We start from the raw sequence: 23240 nt of genomic DNA, 5'->3' as shown, positions 1-23240 counted from the left end.
TGAACAACACTTTGAAATTCAAGTATAAGTTGTCTATATGTATACATATGTGTGTAAGTGAAAATGACAAATGATGCAAAATATTTATTTTAATTCTATTTCTTGTGTCGCTCCACTAACTTTTTGGCATTATTTTCTCAAGTTTTAGCGTTATATAAGTCTCAAAATTATAAAAATCGAAATTGAATTTGAATTGATATTTTTTTTTTCTTTTTTTCATATATGAGGTGTGAGATTGAACTCAAAATTGATAATACATATTCGATATTAATTGAGATATATTCATTTTAATTGAATTCAATTATTGAATATTTAATATAAAGTACTTTTTACAGTGTATTTATGTTTTTTTTTTTTTTTTGAAAAGTACATCAATATTTAAAATAAGTACTTTTCAAATATATATTTTTAAAATAATTACATAAATACACATGACTAACGTCCTAAATAATTTTTAGCAGAAATTTTACATCATTGACCTGAAAATCGAAACCTTACTAGATCCTATTGTCTCTTTGCTCAGGTGAGAAAGAAAGAGTTCAAATTATTTTTTAGTTTTTAAAATCAATCTCAAACATATATTAAATTATTCAAAATCAATTTTAATTATGTAAAAATATAATTAAAAAGATAAGATTAAATATTAAATTAATTTAGAGTGATCAAAATCATGTTTCGAACTAATTTTAGATAAAAAAAATTGATCGTAACGATTTCAAAATTATTATCAAACATGTACTATACCATATTTTATCTCTTTACAAAAGATCAAAAGAAATGTACAACTCAAACAATTAAGGGTGTGTTTGAATTAACTTTTGAAGTGTTTAATTTTTAAAATAAGTCATTTTTAAAATAATTGAGGTGTTTGACAATTATTTAAAACACTTTTCAAAAAATGAGTTTGAGAAATAAACTCCTTTCAAGAAAACACTTTAAACCAGATTTTAGAAAAAAAGTTTTTTGGTCTTTAACTAGGAATCTCAACCAAGTTTGGGTTGGGTTGGGTTGGGTCACCAGGTTTAAAAAGACCTGAAGGCTGAGAGATCGAGATTCGAATGAAGCCGAACGGACGGTCGTAGCGACGCCGGAGGCAAACGAGGCGTGCGATTTTTGGAGGAAGCGTGCGAGAATGCAACGAGTTGATAAAACATGCGATTTTCGGGGGTCTAACCAGAGATCGAAGGCGTGCGAGGATGCGATGATGACAAGGCACGAGCAGAGGCGTGCGAGGACAACGACGGCGGGGTCCAAGATCGGAGGCATGTGACTTTCGGAGGAAGGAGATCAAACTTCAGAGGCTAAGGCAGAGTGGAGGAAGGAGATTAGATTTCGAGGGTTTAGACGTTGTAAGGTTGGGGCACACACGATGAAATTTGAAATATATATATATATATATATATATATATTTGGGTCGGGTCGGCCAATAAACTGGATAGCCCGAGATCTGACCCGAAAAACCTTTTTTTAAAAAAACATTTCAACCCAACCAACCTTTACAGTTTGGACTGAGTAGTCTATGTTGGTCGGGTTACCGGGTTTTTTGAACACCCCTAATTTGAGGTTAGTTTTTCTGTTTTCTATTTATTTTTCTTCCTCGATTGCTTCGATTTGAGGTTACCATATATTTCTTTGTGATTTTCCACTGATTTGAGATTAGTTTTTCTATTTTCTATCTATTTTTCTTCCCTGATTGCATCAATTTGAGGTTACCATATTTTTCTATGTGAATTTCCACTGATTTGAGGTTAGTTTTTCATTTTTTATCTATTTTTGTTTGGGAGGGAGAAATAGGGAAATAGTGAGTGATAAAGTGTGGTTTAGATTTAAATGTTCAAATTCGAAATACTCTTGTTAATTTCTATGGGTCCTACAAAAAAAATGGTTGGTGTAGGAAGGTGTTTGATGAAATGTCACCAATTTCCATTCCGTCGTTTTAGTTTCTTCTTCGAATGAGCATATTCCTTTACTACTACTCTCTTTGATTCTAATAACCATTTATGCATTTTGAATCCAAATGAAAACATCTTGCAACTTGTTTTCTAGCGTGATTTTTCCTTTAATTGGATTTATTTCAGTATGTTTATGGGTATTTTTAAGGGGATTCACCCATTTAATGGCTAATCGGAAAAGATTTTAGGTTATTAAGTTTTTAAAGCTATGTTGATAAAAGAACTTGTAGTGAATATCTGTGTTCCATCTATGGGATTTTTGGAGGTGGGCCGACATTTTTCCTTTTTAATATACTTTTTGAATATATTTTTTTTTATGGAAGTTTTCGAAATGTGAAGGAAGAATTTTCACCATTGGAGATAAGGTGAAGCTCCACACTGTACTTTGTTTTTGTTTCTTTTTTCAAACTTTTGTTTTTGTTTGTTTTGGATTTTTTTGGTTAAATTATAAGTTGGATTTTTTAATTTGTGCTTGTTGGTTAATTTTGTATTTAGGTCAATCATCGTATTTTGGTTGATTTTGAAGATAGTTATTGCTTCAATGTCCCTTCATAATTTTATAAGAGACTCAAACATAGATTTTGAATTCAACTCTTATGATGACGATAAGATATTACTGTCTTCAAATGATAAAAAAAATCATGAGGATGCTAATGAAGAATAAGGGGGCTAAATTGTTCATGAAATGGAAATGAATGAAGAATGTGGTGGAATTGCACAACTTTTTTTTGTTTTGTTAATATTGTATTGTTTAGAAAAGATTATTATTATTAATGTATTGTTGTTGGAATATTAAATTATTTTTTTAATGATTATGTATTTAAATTTCAAGATAGACGTGCTTCTAAAATTGAATTGCCTAAAAATATTCTATTTTTTAATACAAAAAATAATGAAAATAATGTTTGATTTTAATTGATAGTGTTTATAGTTCTTTATGATAATTTGACATTAGTATAAACACTTTTGGTGTAGAACAAACCAAATGGATTTCTATAAACACTCATGAAAAAATATAACCAAACATGTAGCTGTTTAATTTCTAAACAATTTTTACGAGAATGTTTAAAAGAAAATGAAATTTCCAAAAACATTTTTTTTTATAGACAATCCAAACACACCCTAAGTAAAGTTCTCAATTACATATGTAAGTTTGTAACCGATGTCCATTAACAAATACAAAACTATATGTTGAGGATCCCACGTTGAAAAGTTGAGAGATCTCATAATCTTTATATGATATTTGAGTTAGTCTCTTCTCATTGGCTATTTATTTTAAGTTGAAATCCAATATTTTTTAATATGGTATCATAGTCCATAAAGTCCAACTAGATATGCAATCCAAAAAAATTAGATGTTCAACTAAAAAATAAGAATTTAAAGGTGAGGAAGGAGGATGAGGAGACCAATAACCTGTTTTACCATTTATATATATATATATATATATATATATTTAAAAAAAAAAAAAATACTTAGGTGTAGTTTCTTTCGAGGGTTAGGATTGGATGGATTAGGCATTCTAAGCCAAGCCTTGTTTGGGGCTAGGATCTAGGAAGTCTTGGCTTTCTATACCTTTTTTCCATAGGTTTGATAGTAAATATTATTCAAACCCATGAGTTACCTTTTTTTCTTTTTCTTTTTCTTTTCTAATTTAATTTAAGAAGTTCGTAGGCCAACTTCCGAACACCACCTTCGATGACCATCGTTAGCCAACTTCGACCGCCACTTCTGGCGACCCCTCCTGCGAACATTTTTTTAGTCATTCCTAAAAGGCCTTTAGTTTAATTACAATAATAATTTCTAAAATACATTTTCTCTTTCTTCTAATCATTTTTTCTTTTGAAGTTTTTTAATTATTATTATTATTAGATTATCTTTTTTAATTCTCTTATTCCCTCCTTTGTTTAAAATTAATATTTCCTTCATTTGAGAGATTTTATTTATTTTCTATTTTTACTAGTTGAAAATCGATCACTCATTTATTGAGATCTCAGGTATATGTAGAATATGTTGGTAATATAGTGAAAAATGTAAATATATATCGCATATATCATTGTTTATTTTTTGGTATGTTTAAAAATATACTTAAAAATGTAAAAATACATCAAATATATTGTTCGGTATATAAGACAATATATCATACAAATTATATTGTTCATGCACTTATCAAATATAGGTTTTCTAAGTCTGCACTCCAAACACAGGCCTTTTAAATCCAAATTTCCAAAATCCGCACTCCAAATACAACTTTCTAAACCCAGACTACCTAAACCTCCCAACCTAATCCAAACTTAACATTTACAGATTTAAAATTTCAAACTTGCACACCAAACGTTCCATTAATATTCGACCACACATATAATGTAACAAAATGCCAAAATGGGGACTAAAAAAGAAATGCTTCAAATTAAAAGGTAAAAAGGAGAAGGGAAAAAAAAGATGTGTGGAAATGCATGTAATTGACAGATGAGAACTTGTAGATGGGGACTTGGAGATATCATCTATATATATATATATATATTGATGATTTTGTTTTTCTTTTTTGTGCCTCATTTTGAAAAGCAAAGTCCACTCTCTTCTCCACCTTTTATAACATAAACAAATCTTACTTATCTTCATTTATATATCATAAAATCTCCATCTCTTTCTTCCTTTTTCCTTTGTGATATGTTTCTTTAAAAGTGACACCCTGTCAAGTTTCCGGCGGGGGTTTGCCGTGCTCCTGTGCCGGAGCACACGGATCCCCGTTCAAGTCGTGGCGGCTGCCACCTTTTTTCAAATGATGCTTTATGATTCGCACACGTAGGTCAAAGGCCATTGTAAAGCAAAAAACTTTCGTTTGATTTGATTGGGGATGGGAAAGTTTTTATCAAATTTTTTATCTATCGTGGTATTTCTTTAATGGTAATAATAATAATAAGCTAAAAAAAATTCTCAAAATTTTTATTGGAATAACAATTTAGTCTTCAAATTTTTTTTTTTTGTTAACAATTTAGTTTTTAAACTTTTATTAATAACAATATAATAGTCTATATATTTAATTTTATAATAATTTAGTTTATATTGTGACGATTAGTGTTAAGATTAATAAATTTATTATCTAGATAGATAAATAAACTAATTAGTACTTTAATATGGTAACTCATAAATATATTAACTTTTTACGCCCCCAACAAATTGCATATCAAAACACATATCCATTGTGGTGGATCATTTGAAAGAACCTATCTGTTAAGGGGGAAACACCAAATTAATATTAATAAGAGGCAAAAATGGATAAGTTACAAATAGGAAAATTACAAGTTTATTTTCTAATATATTCTTACATTTTTCAATTTTATATCTAATATGTCCTTGACCAATTTTACATATTTTTTAAGGATCACATATTTGTATTCAATTTAAAATTGAAAATTTGGGGTTCCATTAGAAATTAGATTCAATTTCATATCATTTTTTTTACAATAGAAATGACAAAAACAAAAAACTTAATAAACCAACGAATCACCAAGCAAAGCAGAATCTGCCAATGGAGGGTGGTCTTTGAGCCAGATTACCAAAAAACAAAAGATCTTCGAGCATGGTGAGCTAATTCATGAGCAACAGAATTACTCTCGTGGTTGATCAAATGAAAGCCTGTAACTGACCTCGAAATAAATCACGAACGGAGACAACAAAGGCTTGAACCTCATTCGCATATCGCGTTTTACCAACTAACAAATTCTAAACTATTAGGGAGTCAATTTTAGCCCAAAGAGGAGATAAACCAGCTTCAAGAGCTCTAGAGATATCCTCATACAAACTAAAGTCTCAACAAGTTCAACGGAACCCATCAAAAGACAGTGGCGTTCCATAACAAGCATAGCTTCACCATTGGAATCACGAATAATGACGCCAATACCCACATCACTATTTAGAACAGTTGCATCAAAGTTCGTTAAGGAGGGGAAGTCCAACGATGGGCACCCTCAGGTTTAAATGAGGACAAAAAAATTCATATCTAATGAATCTATTATTGATTATTTTTTTATAAAAAAATAAATATATTAATAAACTATTAGATACAAATTTAAAAGTTTAGAGATGTAACTTCGCTCCCGGGATGGATGCAAGGAAACATGAATCTAGGACTAAAGTTTATAATTTGAGATGGGAGAGATTGAAGGAAGGGTCGATGGATTGAAGAAATGACGTATGAGAATAATCCTATTCTTAATGCATAAACTTTTGACCTATTTCAATTTAATAATTTGGATTTTTATCATTTGCAAAAAGTAAAATAGAAAATAAAAATTTGTATCCTATTCCAGGCATCCACTTATAGTATAGCCACATATATGTATATATATATGTCAAAACGAACATAATTCAACTAATATATAAGTATGTTAATGACCACGAGATCTTTAATATCTCATATTTTTAATTGTATTTTTAAAAAAATGTATATATATATATAAATATAGATTATAATTTGTGACCATGATTGAATTTAAGTTTCGAAGTACTTCCACCTTTTTACTCGTTTCAAACTTGTCTCAATCTTTCAATAAATCCTAGGTTTTGTTTTCTTCAACATATAAAAACATAGTTACAATAGTAAATGGTAAAAAAAAAAAGAATTAAATAGTTTAATAATATTAGGTCAATTAGTGATAGGTAATTAAAAAAAAATTCATCACAAATTTAGTCTCAAATTTTTATATTTGTGTCTAATATGTAATTAAACATAATATGTTATTCAATTTTTAAAATGTCAAATAGATATTTGAATTAAAATTTTTTGATTGAGTAGAGACAAAATGAAAGTTTATGGACTTAGTGAAAGTTTACATACATATGAGAAAATTTTACCATTTTAAAATTCACTATGACTTATATAGCATGTGCAAAATTGAATGTTTAGAGATTTATTAAAAAACTTTTAAAGTTTAGAGATTTATTATTTGATACCTCAAGAAAATATATATATCTATTATTTAACATAATTTAAGAGTTTAGAAACTAGATTTACAATTTCACGCTTTTTTAAGGAAAAAAAACTTAGGTACAATCTAGACTACACCTAATCATTGTTTTTTTTTTAAGGAATTAAAAGTATACATTTGTACTCTTTTTTTAGTACAATTAAGGGTTGGAGGATTCTAATTACAGATATCGTGGTTATTAAGAGTCTGTTTGGTAAGCAACTCAGATTCTGTTTTATGATTTCAGATTCACTGAGTTTAGTGAATATGTTTTGGTTAGCGGTCTGGATTCTATTTTTGAAAACTGTTTCCGAATTCTGTGATCTATACCGCGCAAATTCTAGAAACAACTTTTTTATGTTTTTAGTGTTATTCAGATTTTGAATTCAGAATTTTAAAATGGAGTTATACTATTTCAAGTTATAAACTCTATTATTTATGTACTTTAAAATATGTAATATATTATATATATTATATGATATTACAAAATAGTAATTATATAAAATAAAATAAAATAAAAAAAACATAAAACAAGTTCAGAAATAATCAACCTAGTATTTAATGAGTAACTAAATATATTTTCAATCTAATTTCTGAATCTACTACCAAACATATATCTGAAAATATGAAATACAATTTTATTTTCATTGAATCCCTTGTTTTCAAATTTATGTTTTCAGATTGCTTACGAAACAGGTCCTAAGACATCTATATATCAATTAACCTTATGCTTGATATGGTAATATTGAAATTTTTACCACAATAGAAATAAAATTGAAACTAATTAACTATATGCTACAAAAATGTACATAATATTAGTTGATTTTAATCTTGTCCCTAATATTATCAACAAAAAAAAAAAAAAAAAAAAAAAATCAAACAAGACCTTGAAAATTGGATTTATTAGAAAAGTAGTAAAAAAAAAGGAGTTGGAAATTGGAGATATTTAGTTAGGAGGGAATCAAATTCGATTAGCAAAAAATCCACTAATTGATGCTTTCAATTAACCATTAATTTACTCAAAGCCATAATTTGAAAGGATTCATGTACAAGCATAATCTCGAATTTGGTTTATCGACTTTTTTGTCCAATTTAATCGTATATTCCTTCATTTATTTTCTAAGTTTCACATTACCATTGGGGATGCGCTAAAAAAATACGATAGAAATTTTAATTAAAAATTAAAAAAAAAAAAAAAAAACCACACCCACAAACTTTATCAACATTTCACCATTTTTTATCCCAATCTTTAATGCAAAATGGTGTATTTAGTTTTTCATTTCAAATTAATCAATATTTATTAAATAAATATGTTAAGACATCATTTAAAATTTAAAAACCCGATTTAGCATATCAAAGTTTAATTTTTTTTTTAGTATAACAAGGACAGGTACGAGACTTAACCTCTGATCTCTCTTTTTCATATCAAATTTTAATTGATTCTACTTTTTTTATTATTATTGTACCAGTAATGGTACTTTAAATATCATATTTTGTGATTTGTACTCTAAAAAAATCATATTTTGTGTACCATATAAATTAATCGAACTTAATTATTAATTTGTATATAATTCAATTAATTAAAATATATATTTATAATAAAGAGATAAAATAAATGTTAGGACACTCAAACTTATATCATTATTAAATTGGGCACTAAAATTTGTAAATTTATGAAATTTTAATCCTAAAATTTTAAATTAGTTCCATAATTTATAGAATGTGTTTTTTTTCTATTAAATTTTTTGTTTGTGTCATAATTTATTTTCTTTTTTCATAGATCTAAAAAAATATGAAAAATAATAATTTTCCAACCTTTCTTTTCGTCTGAGTTCATACACCAATCTTGAGACCCAAATTTAAAAGTTAGAAGATTTATTTTTCTTTCATTCATTTTGTTTTTGTTTTTTTTAAGAACTAAACTTAAAAAAGAAATTGAACAAAAAGACAAAAAAGAAATATAGAATAAAAAAGAAAGTGAAAATTATTATTTTGGTCCATAAACTTCAGATCTAATTACATTTGGTCCTATATTTGAAAATGTTCGACCTATCGATGTGATTGGAAAATAATCCCTTAGATAAAAACTTCTTATTAAAACAAAAGGGGAATTCATGTTAAAGAAAAGGGTGAATTCATGTATATATAGGCCCTAAAATATATGGTTCGTATTAGAAATATATATTAGCTTCCTTTTTTTTGTTCGTAACATAAAATTGAAAATTCAATGATCTGTTTGACACGAGAATTATTATACACTTTTAAATTTATTTTTAAGTTGAAGACCAAATAGATATAAACCCAAAGTTTATGGACTAAATTTTTATTTAAGGTAAATGATATTATTTATTTTGAATTTTGCAATAACTCATCTAAAATTACATGTATATGAACTTATATCCTTCTAACTAAAAATTCTAAATAAGCCATTGAATTGAGCTACTGCCAATTTGACATAACGTGTCCATTGATTTATGTTTATTTTGACATATCGATTCCATAATCGGGCTCAAACCATTCCATTTATAAAACTATTAATGAGGTATCTTGTTCTATATATTGTAACTAGAACTCAAACAATGGACATACCTATGGTCAAAATTTCCTTACTTAATAATTAGGGTAAATATCAAATTATATCCTTGAACTTTGGGGGTTATATCAATTTAAATCTAACGTTTTAATTATTATATCAATTACAACCTTGAATTTTCATAAGTATATCAATTTAAGCCTTGAACTTTAATAAGTGTATCAATTTAAACCTTAAACTCTCATAAGTGCATTTGAATAAAACATAATTGAGAGTCTAAATTAATACATTTATGAAAATTATGAAAATTCAGAGTTTAAATTGATACATATGTAAAAATCCAAGGTTTAAATTGATATTTTTATTAATTTGGAGTTTAAATTGATAAACTTATAAAAGTTGAATATTTAAATTGATTAAATTATATGATTATTAATTCCTTTCATCTTTCATTTAGTAAAAATGTGGACCTAAAATACAACCCAAATATAAATAAATAAATATTCAGATAACAAAGAATGTATGGAAATATTTTTATAGAATATTTGGAAATATTTTCTAAATATGAAATATTTCCCAATATAAACAAATTTAAAGGGGGGAAAAAGAGAAAACCTTCTTAATTACATCTTTAAATAATAATAATAATAGTACTAATAAGCTTCTCCTCCGCCGGAATTGCTCTGTTATTTAGAGCACCATTGTTCTGACTTGTAAAGTCAATTCTAATCTCTTTTTTCTCATCTTCCACTCCCAATTCCATTTATATATACACATCAAGAGAGAGAAAACTTCAAATCAAAAGAGGAGAGAGAGAGTTCTTATTTTCAGAGATGAAATTTTGATTTTTGTTTGAGAAATTCAGAGAGCCCATTTAGCAAAGATATACAGTAATGCAGTGTATCTTCAATTCATGATCTCAAATTTTACCTAAATTATGTAACTTTTCTTGTTATTCAATCTTCAATGGGATTTCTTCAAACAGATTTTGTGTCTCCTTCTTTTTTGTTTCACTCTCTGCTTTTGATCTTCTTCTTTAAAGGTAATGCCTGACTCTTCTTCTTCATATCATTTAAAATTGATCACCTTTGAAACTAATTTTTTAATGGGTTTTTCTAAAAGGCGTTTCTGGAGCTGGATTTACATTTGTTAATCGATGCGATTACACTGTTTGGCCGGGAATTCTTGGCAACACCCAATTGGAATCCACTGGATTCGAGCTTTCGCCAGGAGCGGCCCGTTCATTCCACGCGCCGCCGGGTTGGTCCGGCAGATTCTGGGGTCGGACCGGCTGTTCCTTCGACCCAGCCACCGGTCAGGGCAGTTGTCAAACGGCTGATTGTGGGTCAAACCAAATGGAATGCAATGGCGCCGGAGCAACTCCGCCGGCGACTCTAGCTGAGTTTACGATCGGCAGTGGGGCCGGTGCGCAGGACTTTTACGATGTCAGCTTGGTCGACGGCTACAACATTCCGATGGTGGTGGATGCCACTGGTGGGAGCGGTGCGTGTCAGTCAACTGGGTGCGCGGCGGAGCTGAACCGGCGGTGCCCGACGGAGCTACGCGCTGGTGGAGGGAAGGCGTGTATGAGCGCGTGTGAAGCGTTTGGGAAGCCGGAGTACTGCTGCGAAGGCGCGTATAACTCACCCGCCGCCTGTAAGCCGTCGATGTACTCGGAAATGTTCAAATCGGCTTGCCCTAAATCGTATAGCTATGCCTTTGATGACGCAACAAGCACTTTCACTTGTAGTGGTGCAGATTACACCATTACATTCTGCCCTTCATCATCAAGGTAAACTTCATTCATTCTCTCCTTTCACAGATGAAGGACGAGCTAAAACCACTTTTGTCGAGTTCAAAATTATTTTTTAAGTCAATATTTTATAAAATGTTAAACTTCAACTTTTGAACATCGTTAAAACATAGATTCAATCATTCTCTTAAATATTATTTTCATACTCAAAATTGATTTTGAATATGACAAAAATGGTTTTAACTATTTTAAAGAATCTATTTTGATCGACTTTCTAAGTGCTTAAAAATATTTTTAAACATGTCTATAATCAATCTCAAACTTACTCTAAATTATTCTATTCTAAGAAATTGTCGCTGAAAAATAAGTAATATGATATATAAGACAATTAATAACATTTTGAATTTGTATTTAACCGTTAGTTATTAGGGCAAAATTCTCGGGGTGAGGTCGAAAGTGACAATTACTCCTCTATTAATTTGTTTTTTTAAAAAAAAAAATATGTGAAGTGGGTAAGTTTAACCTTTAACCTCGAGATCAATAGTATAAGTTTGTAACAATATGTAATTTCAATTCGGATCGATTTGTTTAACCTACAACAAAATCATATAAAAATGTAAATATTCCACACATTAAAAAAAAATCATTAATTTACTACTAAATCTTTTAAATGTATGTGCATGGAAAATTAAAATGTAAAATTTTATCACACGCTATGAATCAGTTTCCTTTTAACCTTTTGGCATTCACATTGCTTTTTCTTTTCCCCCTACAAACAATCTAACATCAAAAAGTTGAATCATTACCTGTAAAGTGACAACTTTGACAGTCATCTTCCTCATGATCCTTTCTCTTTTTTTTTTTTTTTTTTCAGCCAAAAATCAGAAAGAGACCCGTCGAGCCGCGATGGACCATCGGTGTCGTTCGACAGTTCATGGCTGCCGGATTTCATCACCGGAGAAGGATCATCCAAAACAATGCTTTTGTCTTCAACTTTGAATTCAACATTGTTTCTTCTTCTTTTTTTCATTTTCTTTTTTCATTAAGATTTATTTCCCTTCTCTCTTTTTTTCTTTTCTAGTTCTTAATTCACAATTTCTTGATTTTAGTAATATATATATATATATAAATCCATTAAAGAAATTGTTGAGAAAGAAAGAGCCTTAATTTAGGAACTAATTTTTGTTGTGTGTTATTTTTCAAATTAGGAAACCCAAGTTTCCAAGCCACTTGTACAGTACTGATTCTTTGGTTATATATTTTAATTCTATTAAAAAAAAAATAAATGAATGTAAAGGAAGGAAAATGATTAATTAATTAGAAAGGAATAACTGCCTTTTCATCTGTAAATGTTATGGTTGGTGGATGGTGGTGGAGGTTAGCGGTGGCGGTGGCGGTGGCGGTGGCGGCTGTGGTGGGGAACCTGCTGTAAAGAACAAACTTTGCTGGATTATGAAGATTGGTAGATTTTTAATGATTTTGGACATCAACCAGAAAATGCAATTATGCCTCTTTTTTTTTTCTTTTGCTTTTCTTTTTAATTCCTTTTTTCTGATGAAGATCTACCCATCATCGTCGTTTCTTTACTCTTACGATGGAGACTAATATGGGTCCACTGCTATGACTGTGTTATCTTCAAATTTAATTTATTTATTAGTTTATGAATGATTAACACTACCAAAAAAAAAATGACATTTTAAATCTCTTTCATGCATCTATAAATCATAAAATTATGGCGAGGGCACGACCAGAATCATATATGTATATGATAGTGAAAGTTCAAGAATTTATTAAATTTTTGTTTTATTTTTATTTTTTTGAAGTTTCGACTAGAATTATTAACTTGTATTGAAGGTGAAACAAAAACATTTGCCACTTGTTTTTATTTCACGTATAAAAATATTATTAATGAAAGAAGTGCCTTGTATAGGATAAATAAATCTCAAATCATTATTATTATAGGCTACATACAGTATAATTTTTTTTGTCCAAATAAATCGGCGAACTTTCATTTATTATTTAATGGGTCTCAACCATACTCCACATCTTATAAGATTCTTGAAAAACATAAAATTAAACTTTCAAGATCTCAAAAGTTTAAAATCACAATTTTGGACATTTTTTGGGACATTGAAGATGATTAACAAAAAAAAAAAAAAAAACTATATAAAGATTAAAGGGGATTTTCAAAAATAGAAAAATAAAGAAAATTATTTATGTAAAATTTTAATCTTTTTTTTATAGAGATTGATAGAAGTATATTAGTGTCTATAAGTGATAGAAACTTATAAAAATTTACCACTGATAAATATTGATAAAAGTCTATTAATATCTATCAATATTTTTTTTTTACTAATTTTATAATTAGTTTGACATTTTTTTATCTACAAAAATTTCCCAAGATTATAAAAGTTGAACTTATATAATATTAGGCCTACTAGCAATTTTATAAGTAGCACTCGATCTCGACCCTAAATGGTATAGAGCGATCAAGCTCAACTTTTCATCTATTTTTCTCTCTATGGAGTAGTCTCTCTCTCTAGAGCCTTGGGAAAATGAAGCATGAAAGTTAAATTGTCTTCAATGGTATGGCTTTTAGTCATGATCTTAAACTAACCTTCCAAGAAATTTGAATCAGAAGTCTCTCTTATCCTTGAAAGGCCAGAAGGTATATCATATTTAGTAATTGATTTGTATTCTATCTGAAAGATGGCGTGGTTGACCTTGATGGCTGAATACAAATTATCACAAAATGTGATGTATTCGTTTAAGTCTTACAAAGATTAAAGATCAATCGATTAAAGACTCTAATTTGTTTCAATGTTAGCTTAATATCATTACTTTCGTCACACCTTTAAAGAAAGTTTTGATAGATTACTTCAAAATCCCAAGGTTCGCTCTCTTTCTCCCATGCTTTTTAAATTACTCTCTAAGATTTCTCGTCCCCAAACGATCCTCGATAATACTCACAATCCAAATAACCTCAAAGTATTGATGTATCATTCAAAAATACAATTCAACCGAAGCAGAAATTGCTAAAGTTGAAGATCGTCTAAAAAATTGGACCATTCCTAAGTTGGATCCAAGACTAATCTATAAGATCAATAACTTCAATTTCGCTCAAACTGACGTCATTGTCATCATCGAGAAAAATCTTGCAATGAAGGATGAGTTTACCGAAATCAGCCTTCTTCCAAGAGAATCTATAGAGCAAGCCATAGATAGATTCAAATATCTACACATCGGATGTGTTCAAGTGGCCCTTAAACCTCTATTTAGAGAAGAATTAGATGTTCCAGTCTATCTTGCCCTCAGAGATAAGCGGCATCTTCGATTCTCACACTCTATAGGAATCGTCGAATCAAACCTTGAAAGAGGACCAATTTACTTCACGTGCAAACCAAGATTTACTATTTCCCTTCAAGACATAAACTTCTAAGATGCCCTTAGTCTCGATGTCCATTCTCAAGGCCTCGAGTTAAAAGACGGATCCCTGTCGTTTGTCGTCTGCTATCGTGTTTATTTCAAACTAATGCATACAAATGTATCACCAAGAGCTTTAGGAATATCTCCTAAGGGAAGCACTATGCTTATGGAAGTCAATATCGAAAAATCCTCTATGACTGTCCCAAAGCTTCTACAATGGAGTGAGCTCACACAAAATCCAGTTTGGAGAACTCCAGGAGCAAATACTCCTGTTACAAAACAAAGTGAGGATGCTTGATCACAGAGCACCATAACGGGGATGTTGAAGTTCAATTCTATTCAGAACCAAGATACCCCAGGATTCAAGAAATTATGAGTAGTAGGCCAAGCATTTCTTCTGAAATATGGCCAACTAGCCACACTTCCAGATCTATCCCCAGATCTAAGTCAATGAGAACGTCCGTGGATTTTGATAGATCGATTCCGGACATTCAGTATGAAAGGAACGAAGGTCCTTTATCTCCTACTCAATCCGATATGGAAAGGAGATCAGAGCCAATTTACAACCAAATTTATGTACTATCGACGTATAAAACTCCTGAGCAAAGATATGAACGAAAATATAGTCAATAACTCTATATATCACAACCAAAGGAGCTTTCATTCTAAAAGGAGATTTTTTTCAAAAGAATGAAAGAAAGAGATGAAACAGCAGAACGTCACTGTCTCACTCTCAAACAAAGTCCCACTTGGATTACGACCAGTGGAAAAGAGATAGCTGCAGATTATCCTCCTGAGGAAGAATCCTACTTTCTTCACCCGGTAGTCCCAACCATCAAGATGGTATCCTCTCCGTACAAAACCATCGATGAAGAAAAGATATCGGAAGTTGGAGTACGAGAAATTAAAAACATCCAGCATCAACGAAATTATTCAAACAAGATGTTAACAACCCTCTCTCAGATAATTGAGAAAATAAAGGATCAAAAGGTTGCCCCAAGTTCAAGCCTTAAGGGCATACCAAAGATTGATCCAAACCGACCAATCTTCCAACCAAATACCTTTCCCATGAGGAACTTCTAGCTGAGATTAATAAGAAATTATCAGTATTCAAGATTGACAACGAAGAAGCAGATTCTTCAAAGAAGACTGAAGTCTCCAAAACTGTTAATATGATAAAAGATTCCAAAGGGACTTCTGCATCTTATATAATCCTTCCTGTGGTCTCTTATAGCACGGAAATGAAAAATCATTATGCAAAACCTTCTCCTCCAGACCTAGGATGGGATGATTTTCGTCCAGATTAAAAGACGTATGATGGAACCTCTGTAATAAGCTAGAATATTGATGGATGTTCCGATCAGCAAATGATGAATATTTTCCAAGAAATATTTCTAGTTGCTACCTCATATAGCACTAGAAAAACTGTCTTAAGCATAGCTCACAGTCTGGTTTCAAGATTCATAGGAAATCTGAGGAGCTGATGGTACAATCAACTTTCTGAACAAGAAAGGCAGACTATCCTAACTGCCACAAAAACAGTTACGGTAAAACAAGAAGGAAATCTAGGAGCAGGAATTGCCCCAATGGAGATAATGCAAAATGAACTAGATATGGTTAACTCATTAGTATACACTGCAATGAAATATTTTGTAGGACAAACAGTCATCTACAGTAATCAAGCTACTGAAGCACTTCTCAAGATGCGCTGCAGGTAGTGAGTGATTTCAAATGGTACAAAGACGTTTTTATGGCACGTCTTTACACATCTTTTCGAGACGAAATCTAGAAACGAAAATTTGTAGAAGGATTACCTCCTTATATTGCCGAAAAATTTTATCAGAAGATGTCTGAAATCTTCGAAGGAAATCAAATCAACTGGAATTCTCTCACTTATGGAGATATTACCAGTAACATTCAAGCATTATGCTTAAGTCTTTGTAAAGACAACAAGCATAATCAAAGAATCATCAAAGATGCAGATTATCCAAAAGAACTAGGGACTTTCTGCAAACAATATGACGTTGAACAAGATCTACTGCCCTCAAAGAAAAAGAAGAAATCCTCAAAGAAACCTTACAGCAAAGGACGAAGAACAAAAGACAAAGAAAAACCCCGAAAGAGGAAATACTACAATAGAAACAAGAAGTATTCCAAAAAGAAAGGAACCACTTGTTTTCGATGCAACAAACAGGGACACTATGCTAATAAATGCCCCTTGATAAAAAAAGTTCAACAGCCTAGAGATTGACAATGACCTAAAACAATCTCTTCTCTTTGCCATCCGGTTTGAAGATGAAATCTCTATTTCAAAAGAATCATCTTCCGAGGGAATAATCAATGAAGTTATTGGAGATTCCTCCTCTGAAGGATACTTTTCCGATTCCTCTCAATTTTCAGAAGAAGTTGTCCCTTGAATAGGATGTATCAATGTTCTAACAAGAGACCAGGAACGCTTACTTGATCTAATAGAAGAGCTTTCGGATGAAATATCTCGGAAAACGGTCCTTCTAAAACTTCGGGAGTCTCTAAAAGGACAAAATACAAAGCCTCAAGTCTTGGAACCAATTCAATATTTCTTTCAAGAAATACTCAATCGGGTCAATAATGAGTCATTCCAAGAACCCGCAAAAGCTTCCGACATCCACGTGGAAGTCAAAAAACTCAAAAGGGAAGTTGCAATCAATAAGCAACGACTGTCAATTCTGGAAAATGCATTCAGTGATTTCCAACAACAATTCGCAAAAGTAATTCCCCCAGGAGAAACTTCAGGAATCCAAAAAGAAGATGTAGAAGGAATCAACATATCACTAAAGTCTACAATCAAAAATGGTTATCTAAGGTCACTATTAAGGTCTAGGATTTCAAGTTTGAAGCAGTTACCTTACTGGATTCTGGAGCAGACCAAAACGTCATCCAGAGACTTAAGGTCCAGGATTAATACCCTCAAGGTATTTTGAAAAAACAATGGAAGTTCTTAGAGGAGCTAAAAACCAGAGACTTCACATTAATTATAAGTTGTCAAAAGTGCATATTTACAAAGGAGATGTGTGTTTCGTTAACACCTTTCTTTTAGTCAAAGACTTATTGAAGGAAGTTATCCTGGGCACACCCTTCCTTACTCAATTATACCCTTTTCATGTTTCTGAGAAAGGATTATCATCTAAGAAATTTGGAAAAATAATGACTTTTGTGTTCTTTCATCCGATGATAACTCCCAAGTATATTTCAAATATTGAAGAAGAAATCCAACAGTTTATCAATAGGATTTCTAAGAAAGAAAAGCAAATCGAGTTCCTTCAAGATGACATTCAGAATAAGAAGGTTGCTAACCAAATTACTAGACCTTCGATCCAGAGAATCCAACATTTCCTAAAGAAAATGGAAGCTAAAATTTGTTCGAACATTCCAAATGCCTTTGAGCTTGCAAAAAGCATATAGTTCAGCTCCTATATGTCGATGGATTTGACGAAGCGCAAATTCCCACAAAGGCCAGGCCCATTCAAATGTCAAAAGACCTGATCAAAATCTGTAAAGCAGAAATTGATGAGCTCCTTCGAAAAGGGCTTATTAGCCCATCAAAAAGCCCATGGTCCTGTGCAACCTTCTATGTCAATAATCAAGCTGAGAAGGAACAAGGAGTTCCGAGATTGGTAATCAATTATAAGCCCCTTAACAAGGCTCTCAAATGGATTACATATCCAATTCCTAATCGACAAGATTTATTAAAATGAATAACCTCTGCCAAGGTTTTCTCAAAGTTCGATATGAAGTCTGGATTTTGGCAAATCCAAGTATCTACAAAGGATAGATATAAAACAGCTTTCAACGTCCCCTTCGGGCAATATCAATGGAACGTCATGCTCTTTGGATTAAAAAAATGCTCCTTCAGAGTTCCAAAATGTCATGAATGACATATTTAACAAATATCAGGATTTCACCATCGTCTATATCGATGATGTCTTGGTATTCTCAAATACAATTGAATAACACTTTAAGCACTTGCAAGTGTTTTTCAATATCATTGAGACAAATGGTCTTGTATCTTTACCAAAGATCAATTTGTTTCAAACAAAAATTAGATTTCTTGTTATAATATTAATCAATAAATAATCAAACCAATCCAACGATTGCTAGACTTCATGGATAAGTTTCCAGACACTATTCAAGACAAGACACAGCTCCAGCGCTTTCTTGGGTGTGTAAATTATATTGGAGACTTTATTAAAAACCTTCATACCATCTGTCTCCCCCTTTATGACAGATTGAAAAAGAACCCAAAACCATGGACAGACGAGCGAGCAGTCCAATCAATAAAAGCTTTAGCAAAAGGCATCCCATGCTTATCGCTAATGGATGAAAAGGCTTATCCAATTGTGAAAACCGTTGCATCTAACATTGGTTACGACGGCATCCTCAAACAAGAAATTAACGGAAGAGAAATAGTAGTCTGCTATTATTCTGGAGTCTGGAATGATACTCAAAAGTACTACAGTAAAAAAGGAGATTCTCGCAATAGTGATTTGCGTTCAAAAGTTCCAAGAAGATCTTATCAACAAAGATTTTCTGGTGCGAACAGATTCAAAGGCCAGTAAATACATCTTTGAAAAAAATGTGAAGAATCTTATGTCAAAACAAATCTTTGCAAGATGATAGGCAATCTTATCCTGCTTTGATTTCAAAATTGAGCCTATAAAAGGCACAGAAAACTTTCTTGCAGATTATCTAAGCAGAGAACACCTCTCAAGAAAATATCCTCCTAAAAAAGAAAAATATCTCCCTCAAAAATCCTTAAAAACTCATGGAACCTCTCGGCCGTCTTCGGCCACCAAGGCGACCTCTGTCGTCATAGAGCATTCAGGTTAGCCCTTCCAAGGCTAGTAGTTCAAAGGGCAAACAGCCCATCTCTCAATCTTCTGCACCATCTCCCATGAGTGCACACAATTATGCCATGGACACCGACTTTGAAGTCATGTCTAGAAGGCGTCAAGGTAGTACCCAAAAGGCACTTTTAATACAGTCAGGGTCCTTAAGCCTGCCTCCTCAACCCTCAACAACACTGTTACGTCCCTCGGGAGTAAGCAGTTCAAATAAGAGACCCATGAGGCCATCTTCAACTTTAATTCCCAAAAATCCATCAACATTTTCCTAAGTGGTAAAGCCAAAGGTTTTCCAACCAAGGCCACCAATTTCGGGATATTTCACCAAAACGACAATGGTCGATCTAATGATCGAGCTAGAGTTTGACGGACCTTCCATTCAAGAAGTCTGTTCTCAAATATTCCCTCACGGATTCAACTATCTTCCTGAAGATATATCAAAGACAAGAACTTTCTACGAATTCATCTTGGTGGACACCAAGTCCGTGGAAATTACTCATGTTCCGGATCGTTCCGATCCTTCAAAAATTGTATACTCAAAATTGAGAATATTCAAAGTGCTAACTCCATCCTACTGAAATCAAGGGATGTTTGTACAAAGAAATTCTCAAAACCCTTCAAACCTCAAACATATACATACCGTGACTACATGAGAGCATGGTATAATATTTTCTAGTTTCAAGCATACAACCATTCTTGGTTTGTGACATTCTGTAAGCAAGCTTACAAAATGCATTTTCCAAATTGGTTTCAATCATGATGGAACTACTTTGGACTATCAAAAGAAATCTTCCCAGTAGAAATCCAAAGGTCTTACCACCTTTTTCAAAATAGCATCTATGTGTCTCCTCTTTCAAAGACGTTTAGATTTGCATTATATTTTCAAATTCCGTGGATCTTTTGTTGGAATTTCCAACTTAGACCATATGGAAACTTCAAAGCCTTAAGCAAAGCACTAAGGATCAAGTGGTGGGAAAATTTGACTACTCTCATCTAGAAGTGTCAAAGTTAAAAGATTGGTTCAAAACCAATGGTCATCTACAAGATCTATCTCGCCAAGAAGATGAACAATTTACTTTGACAAAAAATTCAATCATGAGTTCTCTTGCTGGAGCAGGAACACACGCTGATTTTACTTCAGTTCTCAATACAATCATCAGGCAGTTATCAAACCATGATGAAACCCAAGAAGATGCAAATTCTTCAGCATCTGTAAATAATAAAGTCGAAGATGACGAAAATGATTATGACCCTTCGCCGATTACGACATCAATGACCCGTTTTTAGACTCACAACCAAATTAGTATAAAAATAGTGACTCAAAGTATTATTTAAAGTTATGTAAATTATTTAAATCGCTTTTGTACATAGGTGTGTAATCAGTCTACAATTATCATCGTCGTTCATAAGAACCTACATTTGAGGCAAAAATGATGGAGATAGTATGTTCTTGATATGGATTAACCACCCACCGGCCACAGCGGTTAGTTGAAGATTGGAAAGCTTGGACAGATCACTATGAGAGAAATGACTATAATATCCCATTAACTCATAAGGATTACGTTGGGCAATCAAAGTAGGCGGAGTAGCTGAAGGAGTAAGACCCTGGATCGTAGTCTCAAAAGAGTTGATACGATAGATATATGCGATAGTCATTCCAATCAAGGCCATTCAGGAGAAACTGGGTGACATCATCAATAGTTATCATTTGAAGATCTTACCAAGCGTGCTTGAAGATAATGTAGACATATCCCATCTATCTTTATTACTTTACTGTTTTCTTTATTGTCTTATGATGAGATAAGGTCAAGTGGGAGACAGGACAGGACCCCTGACTGGTAAAAAAGAAAAGTTCCAAAAGATATTTGACCAGTCAGGGGTCCTGTCCTATCTCCCACATTTTGAATTTTTCAATTATGTAATCTTTATTTGTTGAGACGCGTGTCAAAATTTTATCGGAATTGCTAGTAGGCAAAGGCCTAATAACAATTCTATAAGTAAGACTCAATCTCGACCCTAAATGGTATCAGAGAGATCAAGCTCAAGTTTTCATCTATTTTTCTCTCTATGGAGTAATCTCTCTCTAGAGCCTTGGGGGAAAGGAAGTATGAAAGTTAAGATTGTCTTCAAATGTATAATTTTTAATCATTATTATTGGAGTAATCTCAAATCATTGTTATTATAGGCTACATACAGTATAATTTTTTTTGTCCAAATAAATCAGCGAACTTTCATTTATTATTTAATGGATCTCAACCATACTTTCATTTATTATTTAATGGGTTTCAACCATACTCCACATCTTATAAGATTCTTGAAAAACATAAAATTAAACTTTCAAGATCTCAAAAGTTTAAAATCACAATTTTGGACATTTTTTGGGAATTGAAGATGATTAACAAAAAAAAAATAACTATATAAAGATTAAAGGGGGATTTTCAAAAATTGAAAAATAAAGAAAATTATTTATGCAAAATAGCAAAAATTTAATCTTTTTTTATAGAGATTGATAGAAATATATTAGTGCCTATAAGTGAAAGAAATTTATAAAAGTTTATCACTGATAAATGTTGATAAAAGTCCATTAATATTTATCAATATTTTTTTTACTAATTTTATAATTAGTTTGACATTTTTTTATCTACAAAAATTTCCCAAGATTATAAAAGTTGAACTTATATAATATTTTCCAACTCTAAAGGTATTAAATAATTTTTAAATCCAATAACTTATCAGATTGTCTTGAAAATTTAGAGATTAAGGTAGCAAGTTCACCTAATTTTATATTCTTTCAAAACAAATGTTATGAACTCTTAAATTGAAGGGGAAACAAAAATACTTTCGCCAGATGATTATCACATAAATATCAAATATCAAAGACTCACTTTCAAAAGAAAAGAAAAAAAAAACATGGTTGCTTTTAAATTCATGTCAAATCTTTAATCTTGGGGAAGAAAACTATACCTATTTCACGTATTTCTCAAAAAATATAATACTAATAATTTTTTTAAAGAAAAAACACCTACTTATTTCAGGTTGCTTCAATACCAAAATATTCTAATCACAGATATTCTAAATACCCATGTCTGTTCTCTTTCAAGTTTTTTTCTTATAATTCAACCATATCTAACAATCTTAGACTCGTAGTCAGAAGATGAAATTGAAAAAATCAATCAAAACCAATCAAATTAAAAACTATTTAACTAGTTTTAAGCATCGCAATGTTAAATATCCTTGTTTGATAACAATTTCCTTCTCTAGTTTTTGGCCTTTGAAATTTATTCTTGTTTGCACATTTCCTTTTTCAAAATTAAGCTTGATTTTTAAAACAATAGTAGAATCGGGATAACAAAACAAAGAAACTTACCAATAAAAATAGTTTTTATGAGCTTAAATTTATTTTTATAAAAAAAAGTTATCAAACGAGGTCAAAAAGGTTAAATTCGGTCTTTTGGAGAGCCATACCTTTCTGCAAGTAGCTTTCTAGACTAATATAGGGCAGTAGAGTGGGAGAAAGTGAGCATTGGGTAGGCTGTAGGCATTAATTTTTTGAGCCAACACCCAACCAGTCATTCCTTCCTAACGTGGTTAGCTGAAGTGTCTTGATAGAAACTCACCCTAACCTAAACCAACCAACTGATGTATCATATAACTACATTTCAACAACAATACTCTCTAAAATGACACATCATAAAGTCTATTCTAATGCTAAACTAACACACAATCATA

General features: G+C 31.4%; 1 protein-coding gene across 1 annotated transcript; it reads left to right on the top strand.

Annotated features, from left to right (window-relative positions):
• Positions 1–10137: 10137 nt before the first annotated feature.
• Positions 10138–12491, top strand: LOC120075874 (thaumatin-like protein 1). Its single transcript, XM_090312596.1, has 3 exons — positions 10138–10494; positions 10575–11244; positions 12080–12491. Exons 1-3 carry the CDS (start codon positions 10419–10421, stop codon positions 12249–12251), a joined length of 918 nt encoding a protein of 305 aa, XP_090168722.1. The 5' UTR covers positions 10138–10418; the 3' UTR covers positions 12252–12491.
• Positions 12492–23240: the final 10749 nt, after the last annotated feature.

Source organism: Benincasa hispida, chromosome 4 (genome assembly GCF_027475165.1).
Source record: "Benincasa hispida cultivar pf3 chromosome 4, pf3_genome.v1.1, whole genome shotgun sequence".
NCBI classification, from domain to species: Eukaryota; Viridiplantae; Streptophyta; class Magnoliopsida; order Cucurbitales; family Cucurbitaceae; genus Benincasa; species Benincasa hispida.
Note: the sequence above shows the minus strand (reverse complement) of the source record. Positions and strands in the feature narration are given on the sequence as shown.